Source organism: Taudactylus pleione, unplaced genomic scaffold (genome assembly GCF_031769625.1).
Source record: "Taudactylus pleione unplaced genomic scaffold, aTauple2 ptg000921l, whole genome shotgun sequence".
In the NCBI taxonomy this organism is placed as follows: Eukaryota; Metazoa; Chordata; class Amphibia; order Anura; family Myobatrachidae; genus Taudactylus; species Taudactylus pleione.
In genome coordinates, this window is record NW_028285322.1 from 679,212 (window position 1) to 697,647 (window position 18,436).

The following is an 18,436-nucleotide window of genomic DNA, read 5'->3' on the forward strand; positions in this document are numbered from 1 at the left end:
CTTCCTTAACATCATTTCTAAAATACTTTTTTCAACACATAGTGCCAACCCTCACAGATGAAGATTGCTTATGTGACAGAGCCCACAGGGCGCTCCGTTCGAAGCTCTCCTACTCAACCACCTAGGACACCATTGTCAGTTTCATTATTTCCTGTCAGCTATCCGAGACTCTCCAGTGATTCCCATCCAAGACATGCAGTTGCAAGTTTTTCAGGACTTGGCCCCCTCCACTATTCAAAAATGGCGAGACCTTCAGCCAGTTACTAAGATTCTGCGACAGCATCAAATCAGTTATCGCTGGGGATTCCCCTTTATGCTCTAGGTTTCAGCAAATAATTCTATGGACAATGTTCAGACCCTTACCCAAGGTCAAGAATTATTAGCCGAGCTTAATCTCCTCCCGACGCCAACCTCTGTTCCAGTAACTACTACACTTTCTCCCAAACCACAACGCTCTCAACCTCCGTTACCAGAGTGGACGAGGGTATCCCATCACCAATCTGAGAACCGTGACCCCACTTGAACTGTGAGGTTACTCTATGGTTGTTCACTTTCTTTACGATAGGATTTAATTCCTCTGCACTGTAATTCTCTTATGTTACTTGGGAGGAACAGTCCTCTTTTTTTTGGTTCTTTGCGAGCATATGTTATTATTTTTGTGTGGATTTAAGTCTACATGCTGTGTATCCTCTCTCCCCTGCCCTTGCCTATCCCTCCCCTTTTCCTTCTCCCCCTCCCTGTTTTTCCCATTTATTTATTTTTTATTTTATTTCTTATGGTTCTGTGCGACCATGTTTTTATTTTTGTGTGTATTCAGGTTTATATGCTGTTTTTTCTCTGTCCCCTGCCCCCCTGCCCTTGCCTATCCCTCCCCTTTTCCTTCCCTGTTTTTCAAATTTATTTATTTTTTCTTATAGTGACGCAGGTTTATGATCCCTTTACTACAGGGATTTTTGGTTTGATTTGGTTATTGCCGATATTATATGTAAGGGTCCAGGCAGCCCTGAATCTATTAGACAGTTATTCCACTATCCCCATGCTCCCTTTAATACTTTTGATAAATGTTATGCTGATTGATTTTATTGTTGTCCTTATTTGGCACCCAATAAACCAGGGTTTTTACCCAAATGGGTTCTCTGTTTCTCTCTTTTCTTTTCTTTTTTTTTTCCCTGTGGCTCTCCCATGTTTCCCCCCCCCCCACTTATTTTCTTTCTGTTCCCAAGGGTGGCTCTACTTGGGCCAAACTTCTGATTCATTATATTTATGTGTTATGTATGTTGCATTTCTTTATATATTTTTCCATGTCTCTTAAATTGATATCTATTAACGTAAATGGTCTTAACTCTTCTAAGAAACGTACTGTTTTCTTGGGGGGGCTTGCAGGAGGAAGAAAGCCGATGTTACATTCCTACAAGAGACATCGTACGGGCCTGCATTCCCAGCTTCGAGGTAGGTGGTTCGCCCAGACCTTCTTTGCTTCAGCGAATTGTAAAACACGTGGGGTGGCCATTTTAATTCGGCGTAATATCCCTTTTGTCCATATTAAAACTGTGATAGACCCAGAGGGCTGATTCCTTATAGTGATTGGTACCCTCCGTACTGAGATTTTCACCTTGGTGTCAGTGGATGCTCCTAATCAAGACCAGCCCCAATTCTTTGATTCTCTGTTTCGGCATATTAGCAGAGCGGCACAGGGCCATATTATTACGAGTGGAGACTCCAATACCATTATTGATCCCGTTAGATAGATCTAACCCACCTGCAAACTCCTCCGGGATGTCTCTTTCTAGAGCTTCTCGTACTCTCCTGGCTTCCCTTAAACATTATGGCAAGGACTATACTCATTTTTCAGCTCCACATCAACATTATTCCAGGATAGATATGATCCATATTTCCTCCTCTATTACCTCTCTGGTTACGGAAGCCGGTATTTCCCCCTTTACATGGACAGACCATGCAGGTGTCTATATTCTTTTACATGTACATTGTTCTCCTCGTAGGAAGCGTAATTGGTGCCTTGATGACTCCCTCTTAAAGCATCCCCCTGCTCTCCTAGAAATAAAATTGGCGGTGACCCACTATTTTGAGGAGAATACCTCTCCTGATATTACCTCTAGTATCCTCTGGGAAGCACATAAGGCTACTATACGGGGTTTTCTCATTTCTAAAACCTCAGCAGCTGCACAGGAAATTCATTCCCTTGAGTCACAAATCTCAGTACTATTGATTCAACATAAGACATCCCCTAGCGCCTCCATGCTAACCAAAATTGAGAAACTACGAGGTCAGCTTAATGCCCTGTCTCACCGTGCTGCGCTTATCTTGCAAAAACTTTGTCAACGCTTTTATGATAAAGCTGACAAAATTGATTTATTAGCCAATAAATTGCATCACAGACAAGCATTAAGGGCCAGATTCAGAGCCGCTCGTAAGCGGCCGCTCGTTCGTTCCGAGCGATGTTTGCACAACTGCGCATGCATACGGATCGTAATACGCATGCGCGAACCAGTCAGTGCGGACGAAAATCGTTTGTTCGCTAAATAGCGAATGCCTGCTATTTTGTGTGACAGGAGGCGGCATATGTGGGTGGTAACAGGGGAAGGTGCTTGAAAACGGGGAGTGGAGATCCGAACGCAGGCGTGCTTAAAGGTCAAAACGGGCGTTTTATGGGTGTGCATAATACAGCAGCGTCACTGACCACATACTCGATTAATCTAATAAATAGCGGACATGACGTAGGATGCGAGCGGCCAGGGGGCGTAGTTTTCCAAAAAACGACCGCAAGTTTTGTTCGCTCGTTCAGACCTAGAGGCGTGAACAGACCGCAAAGAGCGAACGGTTCATTTGAATAGCCACCCCTTTTTTCTGAACGAGCGAGCGCAAATAGCGTCCGGTTTTGAATCAGGCCCTAGGTGCGATAGACAAATTGTACTCTCCATCTTCTGGTTCTCTTACCTATGATCCTGAAGTTATGGCTGAGGAATTTCAGACCTTTTATAGTTCCCATTATAATTTATCAGATTCTTCCCTTCCCACTTCTGCTGGAGCCGAGGGGGTGCGTGCATATTTGTCCCCTACCCCACTACCTAGTCTCTCAGAATCCCAACTAACCACTCTCAATGACTGTATTTAAGATGAAGAGACAATAGCTGCTATTAGATCAATGCGTTCTCCTGCCGCTTACAACCCAATACGTTGTTTGCAAAGGAACGTCACATCTTTATTCAATGATATCTTGGAGGGCTCTTCTTTTGCTCCTGATACGACTTGGAATGATATTGTAGTGATCCCTAAACCTGATCGTGATCCTACTCACTGTATTAACTATAGACCGATTTCATTATTAACCGTCAACCTGAAAATTTATGCCAAAATCTTAGCGACTCAGTTAGCTCCTTTGCTTTCTTTTTGATACATCCGGATCAGGTCGGGTTTATACCTGGACGTCAGGCATCGGACAACACTAGACGGGCCATTGATCTAATACATTCTATTCATAAAAGGAAACTTCCCTCCCTGATTTTAGCTCTAGACGCGGAAAAGGTTTTCGACTGCATTTCCTGGCCCTTTGTGTTTGCAGTCCTAGACACAATGGGCTTCTCAGGCAAATTTTTAGATGGCGTTCCCCCACGGCACGGGTTTCGGTTAATGGTGTTTACTCCTCTAGTTTTGGGATCACTAACGGTACTCGGCAGGGCTGTCCCCTCTCTCCCTTAATATTTGCTCTTATTATGGAACCTCTGGCGGCAAGGATCTGTTGTAATAGATCTATTTCAGGAATATCCACAGGCCCCTCTGAATATAAAATTGCAGTATACGCCGACGATGTTTTAGTTTCTCTCACTGATCCAGCCCAATCCCTAAATTCACTTCTAGAAGAAATAAATTTATATTCTCAACACTCAAGTTATAAAATTAATGTTACCAAGACTGAAGTTCTCCATTTCTATATCCCTGCTACCCTAAAACAAACCCTGGAAGACATGCTCCCTTGTACCTGGCATAAGAAAAAGATCAAATATCTTGGTGTTTTCTTAACTCATCACTATCATCAGCTGTTTCAGGCAAACTTTCCTCGCCTACTAGATTGTATTAAGTCTGATTTGTATGACTGGTCCAATTATTTTATCTCTTGGATAGGCAGAATACATTCTGTAAAGATGAGCGTTCTTCCTTGGCTCTTGTATTTATTTCAGACCCTTCCAATTTACATTCCTCCATACTTGTTAAAATTCCTTCAGTATCAAACTTCATATTTTATATGGAACCGGAAACGCCCGCAGATCAGACTAAAGCTGCTTCAGCGTCCTTCCAGGGGAGGAGGTTTGGGTATTCCTGATTTTAAAAAATATTATTATTATGCTGCGCAGCTCTCTCATTGTGCTCAGTGGTGTAATTTTAATGCAAGGAAGGTCTGGGTTGCTATCGAAGCCGAGGAGTTGGGACTGACCACTGTATCTTCCCTGTTATGGCTAACTAGGATTCATCTCCCCCGGTTAGTTCCTTCTCACCCTGTAGATTCCCATTCTTTAGCAATTTGGGATTTACTCAATAGACGTTTTAAGTTAGCTCCAGGCATGTCCCCTTTGATACCACTACTTCACAATCCCATTTTCCCTCCTGGTTTATGCAAATCATCCCTTACTGCCTGGTCATCGGGTAATATCTACTATGTAAACAATATCACTATAGATACTAATTTACCACAATTTTCGGAAATGCATGAAAAAGTAGCAATTCCATCCAAAGAATTTTTTCGGTTCTTACAAATTAGACACTTTCACTCCAAAATTAGCTCTATCCTGATTAGCAGACCTTTGACTTCTTTTTAGTCTATATGTTGGAGATGACCCTCCACTAGGGGTCTTATTTCTACTATTTACTCTTTATTAAGGAAAGAGGTTAGTACCAATCGGGACTCTCATGAATTTACGTGGGAACGAGATTTGGGGCACTATAGATGCTGAGGATTGGACGGAAATTTGGGACAACGCCGCCGCCAGTTCTATTTGCATCAAAATTAAGGAAAATACTTACAAATTGCTATAATCGATGGTATTATGTGCCATCACGGCTCCAAGTAATGTTTCGGATAGATGCTGGAGGGGTTATAGTGGCGAGGACACTTTTTTGCATATCTGGTGGACCTGTCCCAAACTAGCAAGTATATGGCAGGAGGTTGTCGATTTCCTCTTGCGCCTCTTTGAGACCACGATTCCCTCTGATCCTCAGCATTTTCTACTTCCCTTATATCTGCCCTCCCTATCCCGGTATCATAATAAATTATTCAGACAGTATTTGCTATGACTTGCCAAATTGCAGCGGATTGGAAAAACCCTAATCCTTCTCCCATGCAGGCAATATTATCACGTATCTGGTATGTCTACAAGATGGAATACATGACCGCTTTATTACGCAATACATCTAAATCTTTTGATACAATATGGTCCCCTTGGTTGACATAAGAAAACATTTGGTCTCCATTCAGCATTTAAATTTTTATTTTTTTCTACCATACTTAGATTGAAAGAGTGTTTTCCTATTTAGAGTCCACCCACCCTTCTTTCCTCTTATCTTCCCTTGTTCTTTTTATGGTTTTTCTCTCTCTTACTCTTAGACGGTTTGCCACACCATTGCCGCAAGATATTTTTCTTGCCTCTACACTTTTCTTTTTTTAAACTGAGAAAATGAATCACTATATTACTGTTTTGAATTGTTACAGCTTTTATTATAAAAGCATATTATGTGCTGTAATTTATCTTTGAATATTTGACTGTACTATTTTATTGTGATTTGTTCAATAAAGAGAGTTTAAAAAAAATAAAAAAAGGATTCCGTTCATACTACTCTGAAGTCCTCAAGACTTGCGCCCACTCTGGGGACCCCAGGTGAGAGGAAAGCCCATCATGCAGTTGGCTTAATAGTGGACTAAACCTCATATTGGGTAGATGTAGTTGCGACTCTGCCCAGACCTCCGGATTGATGGTCCTAAAGGGCTGAAATGGGGGTCCTGAATAAGAACTTCTAGGGGAAGGAGCCGCAGACTGAATATAAGAGGATTTACCCCCAATTGAGAAATCCATATATCTAGATCCACTGCAAGAAAAACACTATCCGCGAATGTAAGTGTTATCACAGCTTCTTCAATACTGCACTCGTCTTCATGCAGATTAAAATGACAGGACGCAGTATCACACCTGCAGCTGTACAAATTGACTTGAGAGTATACTTCAAACTCCTGTCCGATGTCTTTAAAAGACATGTCCCCAGGAACCGGTAGTGTTGTCTTCTTAAACAGCCGCAAAATCGATGTATCCACTGTACTGGGATTCTCACAAGATATACTGCTATGCATGAAAAAGAGAAAAAAAGATAACCACTGTAACATCTGAAATTTGTTTATCCAGATGTTTCCAAGCTGACAACAGAACATAATCCAGCTTTATTGAAACTGGAAATGCAATAGGATATCCTTTATTTCTTTATACTGTGGAGCAGGATTAGTGTCCTCCTCCTGTATCTGTAATACCAAGCGGATTGCAGAAAATAAATGTATCCCATCTGACACTGATTAGTGGTATGGGAAAGAGCCATGGTTTTGAGATGCTAAGGCCCCCATGTTTCTAGAACCCCTGATCTGGAAGGGAATCAGTATGATTTACCATGCATGGCCGGCGGTTCAAATCCCGACAGCGGAAGCCCGGCAGAGGCGAAGATTCCGAACGTAAAAAGGTAAGTATTAACTAACCCTATTCTACCCCCTAACCCTCCTTTAGGGGTGCCTAACCTAACCTCCCCCTAAGTGCCTAAACCTAACCCCCCCTCCCTGAAGCCTAACCCTAAGTCCCCCCCGGAGCCTGTAACCTAACCCCCCCCCCACAGCTGTCCGCACCCAGGTTTAACTTTGATCGGTATTCCGAGTGTCGGGCTCCCAGCGTAGGTCTGATAGGCGTCGGGGTTTCAACGCCCGTCATTAGTACCGTGCTGGGATTAGACAGTTGGAAAGCCGGCGGTCGGGATTTCGTCCGTCGGCTTCCCGACTGCTTCCCCCTGGAAGCCCCTCTATTTCCGAGGGAAATAGCAGAGAGAAGCCATTATCACTATATCTTATGCTGACAAAATAAGCTCCTTAACGGCAGCTTATTTCTTATCCCGTCAGCCAACTGCCCAAAGCTCATTTCTACCCCGCGCTATCCAAGATGGTGATCTGACATCCCTGAAGTTTATTGTTCAGGATGCAATTTTCACAAGGAGAACACACAATCCCCACACAGCCAGAGCCATATTCAATTAGAGGCGAAAAGTCCGAGGTTGGACTTATCGCCATCATCGCCGTTTTTCCAGGGGATAAAGTATTGGGCGCATGCCTGCTTATCCCCATATTCAATTAGGAATCTGCGAAAAACGGAACTCGGGGCAAAGGTAAGTATCGAAAAGTCATGTCACTTTTTGGGGAAATCAGCCTTTCATCCCCCAAAAGATGGTCTGACATAGAGGATCACTATGGGTACCCACGATTTGGCCAGAAGGTAAAGGGGTTTTTAAACAGCCGCGGCAGGTGCAGTAATGCGTCTTTGAAGAAGTGGTGAAGAATAGCATTTAGCTTTATTTTTTTGAAAAAATAACTAGCCCCGTCAAATTTAGGGTACATGAAAATGGGTGCAAGCATATTTTTAAGCCCCTAAAATGATTTTTAAAAATTCTTCAAAAATCCACCTGCCGGAACCACCCGTATTCTAGAAAACACCTGCTGCATACTTGGGGACCCCCCCTGAGTCATTTTCACTAGTCTTTAAGTTTGTCCCCAAACTTTTTTTTTTTTCGCCCCGAAAACACTTTTTTTGCTTATTTTGAATTTTTTTTTGACACAAATTATTTTAAGGGGACATTCCAAAGGCTGCAGGGTACTTTTTTTTTTTTTAATTCTACACCTTTTCGGCTCTAATTGAATACGGCCCATAGTGTGTTATCGAAACCTAGTGCTCGATGCAGCATTTGTAATGGAATTCTAGGCACTTTACTGTATGTGTTATTCCACAATGCTAACACATTTACACAATAGGTAGTTAGATTATTGCCCCTGCGTAAACTAATCTGCATTGCAGGTAAATAATCGCAGAGACGCCTTAGAGCCTCATGATACATACAGACACGACACACACAACAGTAAAGTGTAGTGAAAAAGGTCAACAGAAGAAACTGAGATACAGAGAGACAGGAGAGAGCCACACTTGTCCTATTAGCGCTCCTAGCAGTGCCAGAAAACGCTGGGCATAGAAGTAATCACAGTAATTATATGCTCTCCTGACCAGCCTAATACTCCACTGTATACTTACAGTTCAGGTTAGTCTACCAGTTTTACTGCTGCTGCAGTGTGTGTATATATCTTTGCCTGAGAGATTGTGTGTGTGTGTGTGTGTGTGTGTGTGTGTGTGTGTGTGTGTGTGTGTGTATGTATGTATGTATATATATATATATATATATATATAGAGTCCCTCTGTGTATATATATATATATATATATATATATATATATATATATATATATATAGAGTCCCTCTGTGTAGTAATGGCCGCCTGCACACTTCCAGAGAAGCGCCCCCCCCCCGCTATGACACTTAAACTGGCCTATAAGCGCGCTATATAAATGCTCTCCTTGTACATTAAGTCTGTGTGCTCAATGTGTTGAGCACACAGATTTCGCCACAGCTATACTTAAATGCAAGTTCATCTTGGCATACAAGGGAGGTGATCCTATGGTACCAATCACGTTACCCCATCTGGGTAGACTGTGAATTTTACAGTCCGGATGGACTTGTGACAGAATTTTACAGTCCAGATGGACTTGTGACAGGAGAGCAGTGCCGTTATGCTGTTCCGCTAGTCGGAGAAGCCTGCTGCTGCTATACCGCCTCTTTAATAATAATCTGGCTACTCGGGGAGCCAGGGAATACTCACAGGAGCTGCTGCACTGCCGGCGGCGGTAGTGACTGATGGGGGACCGTATATGCTGCAAGCAGTGTCATGTGGAACTCCCTATATGTCGACAGTGCGTCTAAGCAGTCGTGGAGCCGAGGCGAAGTGCGTGCACTTGTGAGAGAGTCCCCACCGGCAGCTCCATTGACGCAGACAGACAGTGCAACTACCGCCTGTCTGTCCTCTTGATCTTCTTACTTCAGCATAGCCGCGCTTTCTAACTAATAACAAAACCCTGCGGAGGAGTGTAAAAAACATCCAGCTCCCCTCGTGCACGAACTAAGACTGGGCTTGTAGGGGGGTATAGAGGAGGAGCTAGTCACACTTCAAAAGATTTAAAGTGCCAGCTCCACTTAGCACCGTCTATTCCCCACTGTCTTTGGCCTCCATTGTCCCCTAGTGGATGAAGGAGAAAAACACCTGTCCCATTCATATAGCACCCCCGATGTACCTGTCCCACATCAATTAAGCCATTTTCCTGCACATTATCACCCCAAAAATTGAATTATTGGCCAAATTAAGCTCATTAAAAAAATTATTTTATCCAACTCAAAATAGGAATTTTCCCCAACTTTTCACCTGCTCAGGAGGTGGCAAAAATAAATTTGCAAAAAATCCTACGCAGAAGTCGCACCTGCGAAAACTGCAGCTAATAGGATAGCGCGATAAGTATTTATTCACACGATAAGCCATTTTATGTGAAAAAGCGGCTTTTCGCGGATAATTGAGTTCCCCCTAAAACTGTTTGCACATTTTAACCCTGCAAGGAAACATGGAATTGTCAAGGTGAGAACTTGCACATTCTAGCTGGATACACTCTGACACTCTATAGGCAAACTAACTTAGTACACGTTTTCAATGGACTGTGAGTGTCTGCAGCTTTGTATACACTAACTGATTTCCCATGTGCATCATGCAATGGAACCTTTCAGCATGAAACAAAAGAACAAACAAAATTATCTGTTAAAATACTTGGAGGAATTGTACATTCAATGCGGTAAATAAAAAAATTGGACCAAAAAAACAACAAGTCTTATAAGCAAATCAAATAGAAAAAAAAGAACAAGAAATACGGTCCAGTAGTAAATGCAGGATGTAGTTTAAATACCGACTTTCGGGATGTCGGCGCTCAGAATCCCGACACCAGCATCCTGACCGCTGGACCCGATAGTAAGTATTAGGATTAGGGGGAGGGTTAAGAGATAGGCAATAGGGGGAGGGTTAGGCACTAGGGGAGGAGGTTAGGTTTCGGCTGCGGGGGGGAGGTTAAGTTCAAGCTCCGGGGGGGAAGAGGGGTAGGTTTAGGCAAGAGAGAAGGATGGTTAGGTTCAGGGCTAGGATTAGGATACTTGTCCTAACTCTGTTGGGATGCTGGTGTCAGGATTCTAACCACTGAGATCTCAAGCACCAGCATCCCATGCCAAACCCGTAAATAAATATAACTTAATTCTAAACAAAAACAAATAAATTAAGACACTTCATAATACAATCATGCATAATACTTACACAGATAACTATTAGAGAGGATGCATAATAGGATGTCAAGAGCATAGAATTCCCAAACATCAATATAAAGCACAGTGCCAATGAAACCTAAAGGCAAATTCAAAACAAAACAATCATCATAATAATAAAAACATTTACACTGCAGTACTGTTTCTCATCAAGTATATTTTATTGTTTTGGCACTTTTATAACAACAACAACAACAACAGAAAAACAATAATAAAATGAACACAATAAAAAAAATAAAAAACATATACCTGATATTTGAAACTCACCATCTCAGATAATACAGAGTACATAAAATGCAGTAAACGGTTTTGAAAATTACAATCATCCAAATAGCAAACCTCAAAACAAAACACAATAAAATAAAAAAAAATAAAAAAAGTATACTACAATATAGTGTAAATGTATTAAAATCAAGTGTAAAGTGTGCTGGCAGCCCTCCATTTAAAGTGTAGCACTTGACTGTCAGGTACCCTCAGCACAACAACTAAATCTAGACTCATACCACCTACACCAGAGCTTATGATACTTGGATAACGCCCATCTGCTCATATAGAGGTATCTCTTGTGGTTAATAGTATCATTAACTAAAGCTATCCATTTATGAAAATCCAGGGGGTCCTCCCCCAACCAGACTCTGGCTATAACAATTTTGGGAAAGAAAAAAAAAAAAAAAAGGAAAAAAAAAATATATAACCTAGTACTATAAAAAGCTGAAGTAAATATAAACTGATCCAAATAATAAATCTGCAGCGACAAAGAAAAATGTGCCTGTGGGTGCACAATAATCACCTAAAAAAACTGAAAATATATCTCTGCGCTAAAATATATCGAGTTGAGAATGGTATGAATAGAATCTTGCACTGTATAAATAATAAATCACATTTAATAAAAATTCATACAAATAATACAATAATGACCGGTCATAAAACATATATATAGAACAAATTCATGTAAAAAACTTTGAGAATCGGACTGTATATTGTGTGAATATAAACAAACTTAAAGAGGTGGATCTAACTGCACAGTCATATATAGGAACCCAGTCTGTTGGGAATTGGGACAATATACACATCCACACCTGCAAGTAGCAGTGTGTAACTAAGTATATCCGAGCGCTCAGTGGAGAAAAACTGTCAAAGTTATTTATATTGAGCTTCATACCATCAGGTGGATACAATAGATGATCTCCACAGAAAGTTTAGGGGAGCCCTCAGGGATGGAGATGGATTAGCAGAGGAGGGGAGGCATGCTTCTGGGAGAGACCTGATGTACCGGGTATATGCGAGGAAAGGAGCTCCAGCCGCGTCTCGATCACGGCATCTAACCTCAGAGCTGCAACAAGTCTTGCGTCTCTCCTCATCAATTAGATAAAGGCAAGTAGGTTTATAGTGTATCCCAGGGGGTCCACAAGAAATCCTCTGACGTGTTTCGCTCCACAGATTAGGCTTTATCAAAGAGTGGCTTGTAGCTCCACAAGGAACCTTTTTATATCCAGCAGGTAATTACTCATTGGTGTCCAAATAGGTTCAATTAGTTACACCTGTTTAAATCATTAGCATGACAGCTAAGCCAAAACTAGATCCACCTCTAATCCACCTCTTTGAGTGGTAAATCTTAATAAATAACAGTCCATTGTGATACTTACATAACAAAATTAATAAACTATATAAATAAGAAATATTAATACAGGTTGAGTCTCCCATATCCAAAATGCTTGGGACCAGGGGTATTTTGGATATCGGAATATTCCGTATTTTGGAATAATTGCATATTATAATGAAATGTCTTGGCAATGGGACCCAAATATACACACAGAATGCATTTATGTGTTATATACACCTTATACATACAGCCTGCAGGTCATTTTAGACAATATTTTTTATAATTTTGTGCATCAAAAAAGTTTGTGTACATACATGAAATTCATTTATGTTTCATATACACCTTATACACACAGCCTGAAGGTTATTTTATACAATCTTTTTAATAATTTGTGCCTTAGACAAAGTTTATGTACATTAAACCATCAAAAATCAAAGGTTTCATTATCTCAGTCATGCTGAAAATATTCCGTATTTCGGAATATTTGGATATGGGAGACTCAACCTGTACATAAAAATAATGATAATGTGCATGATTCACAAGAAAATGTGATCTTAATAATTTAGACAATTTATCTCAAAGGAGTTATTCTTATTCCTAATATTTCACTAAAATATGTAAAAACTTCTTTTAATAAAAAAAAGTATTCTGTGTAAATATACATATAAAATAAAGATGTTCTTTATTCATAGAAATAATATAGTATAAACTAATTGAGCCCATGTGTTCAATGGGTCTAGAACCCATGACCTTCAGTATCCCAGCCCATAGCCTTCCTATTACACTATCTCTCAGCAGATAAACCATTCAATCAAAAAAAGAAACATGTTCACACAATATACAGTCCGATTCTTAAAGATTTTTACATGAATTTGTTATATATATATATATATATATATATATATATATTTATTTTATGACCGATCATTATTGTATTATTTGTATGATATATTTTAGAGCAGGGAAATATTTTCAGATATAACAACTTTGGCCAGGAACATCAGATTGAAACATATTTGTATATTAGAACATTAAATGACTCCTCTAAGGAAAAAACAAAAAGGCATATTATAGGGTCAAGAGGGGGCAGGGCAGGTACAACACAATCCCAGACCTGAGTCCAGAAAAGCAATACCTCCCGACATTCCCAAAGGAAATGCCTGAAAGAGGCCTCAAGCAGCTCACACCTTCTACATGCAGAGTCTGTCCTGAGTCCAATATTAAATAAACCAAGTGGTATATAGTATATTCCGTGGAGTACAAAAAAATTTATCTGTTGGTAACATATACATGCTGTAGCCTCACGTGTGCCACCGAGCATCACCACTGCTCCTCAGAAAGAACCCCTAAATCCGCTTCCCATTTAGGTTTCGATAACAAACGGAGACAGGAGAAAACTTCGAATTGAGAATGGAGTACAGAATAGAAACAACCCTTTGGTTTCTTAGAGAGAGTAACAGCGTCTTAACTGGAGAGACAGAAAGACAAGGTGGGGAGTGCCCAAACTAGACATGTAAAGCATTGCGTAACTGAAGATATCAAAAAAATTTTGATTTAGGAGTGCTGAACTCTAATTTGAGCTGGTCAAACATTTATAGACGTGGCCTAAAGTGGTCACGCCGTACAAAGACCAGAATGATTTTCCATCAAAGCTGCCCAATTCGGTGAGTCCAGCATTATCCCACAAGGGGGTATCAGGTTCATAACCCTGGTGTCCAAGTAAGCTATTTGCGCCCGACTAGATCGCAACTGCCTGGTTCAAAAGGGAAACAAGGAGAATCCGTAATGGGAACATTGAGGAATCAGTCAGCTCACCCAGAAAGCCCAGGAGGGTCTTACCATTAGAACCCGTAGCCCACTCAATTAAATGTGATAACTGGGCTGCCAGGTAATAGACACATAAATTGGACAGGGCTAAGCCACCATCTCTCTTAGGCCAGCACCAGCGTATGAAGTTTGATCTTGCCTTCTTATCATCCCCATACAACAGAAGAAATTAAAACTTCAATTCCCTGAAATACCCTGTTAGAGATTTAAATAGGTGAATGTTGCATAATCATTTTAAACAGGTTAATCCTGCCAGTCAGGGGCAATTTCTTCCACAGATGTAATTTGGTTTTAAAATACTCTGTAATAGGGTGGAGATTCAATTAAACATACTCCCGAGGTGATCAAGACACCGAGACACCCAAATATTTAAAACAGTGAGTCCATTGTAGAGAGCAGGCTGGAGTAAGCGCATCCGGAGACCCGCTCAAAATAGAAAAAATTGTAGACTTAGCCCAAATAATCTGGAGACCTGAGTAAAGTCCAAAAGTATCTACAGTGAGCAACAAATTGTGCAGAGAGGTATCTGCATCTGCCAGAAACAAGAGCATGTCATCAGCGTACAGCGTGATAGTATCAATCACAGTCCCCAATGCAAGGTCCCTTATACCACAGTGAGTACTGCAGTACTGTTTAATATGTTGCTGAAACGAACAGTTTTGCACCAGCCACTTCTTATTTGTCCATTTCAAAGAGATGTGTACAGACTGGCCATGTGAGTATTTTAGGGCAGGTGATATAGACTTTTCAATTACTTAGACAAACAGTATGTCAATAAAGTGCTGAAGTCTTTTGAAACATGGGATAAAACAAACAAGTTATGCTGGGTACACACTGGGCGACATATTCAATTGAACGGGCGATAGATCGTGTGTGCATTTACCAGTGTGTACCAGTGATATGTCTGAACGACATTGCTTAACCTGTGCTGCACAGCCAAAGCCCAATATATCTGTAGATACATTGGGGCATAGTGCTGTCAGCCGACCGCCCATACACTTGCTCCACAGGCCGGCGGTGATTGACAGCTCAACTGTGCGGGCGCATGTAAATGCCCACCCAGTAATGACGTCAGTCACGACGAATCTGGCAGTCTTTCTAACCCTAACCTCCCCGGGGGTGCCTAACCCTAACTCCCCTCCCCGCACGCTAACACTCCTGGGGGGGTGCCTAATCCTAACCATCCCCGGCTTACCTTCATACTTACCCGTCGTCTGGACATTCGGATTCCGGCGGTCGGGATGCCAACGCCGGTATCCTGATGTCCATCGGTGCATTATGCCCGCGCGGCGACGGTATTTTGACTGCCAGCAACCCATCCACCGGCATAACTGCAACCTGTTTACCCACCTTAAGGAGATTGCATGGTAAAACTGTAGCGTAACACTGACCGCTTGAAAAAGCTCACATGAAACAGCCACCTGAAAGCACTGCAGAATATTGCCAGACACATATATATAAGTAGGACTACTTTGTTCCAACTTGTTATGGACATATAATGCGAAGGTAAAGTAAGTTAAATTTGAACAAGCATAGGTTTTTAAGTTGTGTGGCTTATAAAAAGGTTGAGGATAATTATGGTCCAGAGAAAGCAGGACAATCTACAGAGCAGTAACAAGAGCTATTCTAAATAAAGGTGTTAAGGGAAATTTTAATTTACTTGATATTAAAGTTAGTTATTTTAAAAGGATGACAGTATGAAACATATGTACAACACTCTGAACCTAATAAAATTTCAATCCATTTTCTAAAGTTTAATGTGTCCAAGGGATTTAAAAAAACAAAAACCCACAATTCTTGCCAACCCTGCGTCTATCTTAAATAATAACTTATGCTGGTCATACACCTGCACGATTTCAGGCTGTTTGTCTGATTTTCGTGTCTGAACCGTGTAGAAATCTTGTATTTTTTAAGTAGGATACTATCCGATGCGTGCTCCCGCAGCTCCTAAAACGTATTGTATGATCAGATGTGCAGCCCACATGATCCGTCGTATTCGTATGCCGATCGTGCTGTGTTTATTCAGCATGCGATGAATCGTGCGTCCGAGCGGCATCATTTGTTAAGAAAAATAATAATAAATGATGCACGCATGGGGAGATCCGTGACGCATGCATCGGTCTGTAATAAAATAAGCACAGATGCAGGGATGGTTCAGTGAGAACCATCCGTGCATCTGTGGTAAAAAAAAGTGTTTAAAAAAAAAAGGTACAAAACAGCGTGCAGCCCCCAAAGAGCTACCAGCCCCAGGCTTTAGTGACCCAGTGCTGGTTGGGCAACATACGGGGGACATACGACGTAGGGGTCCCCCGTGTGTAAGCACAACCAGCATCGGGCTAATCAGAGCCAGCACTGGTTGCCAAAATACAGGGGACTAACGACGTAGGGGGTGCCCCGTATTCTGCGCAACCAGCAATGGGCTCTGATCCGGTCCTGGTAATACAGGGGGAAATAATGCATAGGGTCCCCCTGTATTTTCGAGAACCAGCACAGGACATTTTCTAGCGGGGGGAGTATGTGTATGTACATGTGTGAGTGCATGTATGTTTAATAAACTTATACTGTGTATGGAGTGTGTGTCATTTAAATATTGCTTTTGTTGTGGAACTACAGGTACCAGCGGGCCTGTAATGCCCCGAATGCTGGTACTTGTGGTTCTCCAAGTAAAAGCATGCAGAGGAGGCTTGCTGGGACCTGTAGTTACACAGCAAGACACAATATATTTTACAATTTCAAATGCACCACACTACATAATCAACCCGGCACCCACCGCCCAGGGGTTCCGGGGATAGCCCCGGGCTATCAGTCTGGGCCAGGGGTGCCCTGAAGGGGATGACCCCAGCTCCCCAGGGATCCCCGGCCTGGGCTGACTAGCAGTCAGGGTTAATGCTTCGGCTGGGGGGCCCGGTGAAGGGGCTCCCCTGGCTGTGGCATTAGACCCCCCCTAGAAAAAGTCTGGTGCTGGTTCTGGAAAATACAGGGGGACTCAATGCATTTTTCCCTCTGTATTTCCAGAACCGGATCAGAGCCCAGTGCTAGTCTCGCAGAATATGGGGGACCCCTACGCCATTTGTTCCCCGTATATTGGCAACCAGGGCTGGTTCTGACTAGCCCGGTGCAGGTTGTGCTTACAGACAGGGGACCCCTACGTCGTTTGTCCCCCGTATGTTGTCCAACCAGCACTGCGTCACTAAAGCCCAGGGCTGGTAGCTCTTTGTTGGGGGGGGGGGGGGGGAGGGGCATGCCGTTAGTTTGTTTTTGTCATTTTTTTTTTTTTTTTCCACAGATGCACGGATGGCTCTTACTGAACCATCCCTGCATCTGTATTTATTTTATTAAAGACCCATGCATGCATCACGGATCTGGTCGTGCGTGCATCACTTTTTTTTTTTTTTTTTTTTACAAATGACGCCACTCAGACGACGGACACACGATTATTATCCTTTTCTTATATGGTGCCACAATGGTTCTGCAGCGCCTTACAAAGTACAGAAACAAATGAGTACACAAGAAAACGGTTATTAACAGTACAAACATTGCAGGACAATTACATGATTTATAAACATTGCTGCATAACACCTAAATAAGCAGCAGGGTGTCAGCAACCAAGTGTTAGGTGCCGTTTCAAATGAAAGTAAAAGTAAGGCAAGGAGAAGCACATGAGGGAAGAGGGCCCTGCTCTTGAGAGCTTACATTCTATAGGGGAGGGGCAGACAAACAGGGAAGACACAGATGGGCTAGACCATGAGAAAAGAGCATATAGTGGGTTAAGATGAGCGCTGGTAAGCTTTGAGGAAGAAATAGGTCTTGAGAGCTCATTTGAAGATTAAGAGCAAGGAAGCAAAGTTATGGAGGAATTTTGAGCTAAAACCAGGGGTAGGAAAAAAAGGCAGCTACTCGAAAAAGTTGGAAGTGGAGACTATTATGAGTGTTGAAAAGAATGAAATGGAGAGTTCATAAGGTAAGAGTTGGTAGGAGTGACCCAAGGATAGAGGGACCCCAAGACCACCACCACCATGGAAACCTCCAGGCCAAGGTGTGTGAGAGGATGTGAGACCCTCAAAGGAGATAGCTGCAGGAGCAGTGGTATCAGATGGATAAATCAAGGGTTTGGTGATTGCAAGGAGAATCAAGGAGTTGCAGATGAAGGGCTCATGAATAGGGACCAGTTTATTATAGACAGAACTGGCTTTCCAGAGGGCACAGGAGAGAGGCTCAGAGTTAAGAAGCAAGAGAATGAGATTATTAGGGTTGATGTAGTGTGGAGGTGAGATTGATTTAGAGTGCGGGGATGAAGAGAGTGTGGGAATGAGGAAGGGTGACAGCAGGTGGTGGGTAAGGTGGAGGTTTAGTCTGGTGTGGGTGGAGAAGAGGAGAGGTGACAAGGAGAAAAGGGAGGGTGAGGGTTTTAGTGGTGGTGCAGCAGGACCATGGTGGAAGAGAAGTGAATAATGTTGGAGTTATTAGATGGGATGAAGAGAGACAGAGAAGAGGAAGGAGGGGGAGATGGTCGAGGA

General features: G+C 42.1%; 1 protein-coding gene across 1 annotated transcript in view; it reads right to left on the reverse strand.

Moving 5' to 3' along the window:
- The window catches only part of DPY19L1 (dpy-19 like C-mannosyltransferase 1), a gene marked incomplete at its 5' end in the record, with an annotated part of 210,672 nt that overhangs the window by 128,101 nt on the left and 64,135 nt on the right, over window positions 1-18,436 (reverse strand). The window contains one exon of the mRNA XM_088459640.1: window positions 10,482-10,568. Within this exon, the coding sequence (XP_088315766.1) occupies window positions 10,482-10,568 (87 nt within the window). The remainder of the gene's footprint in view (window positions 1-10,481; window positions 10,569-18,436) is intronic.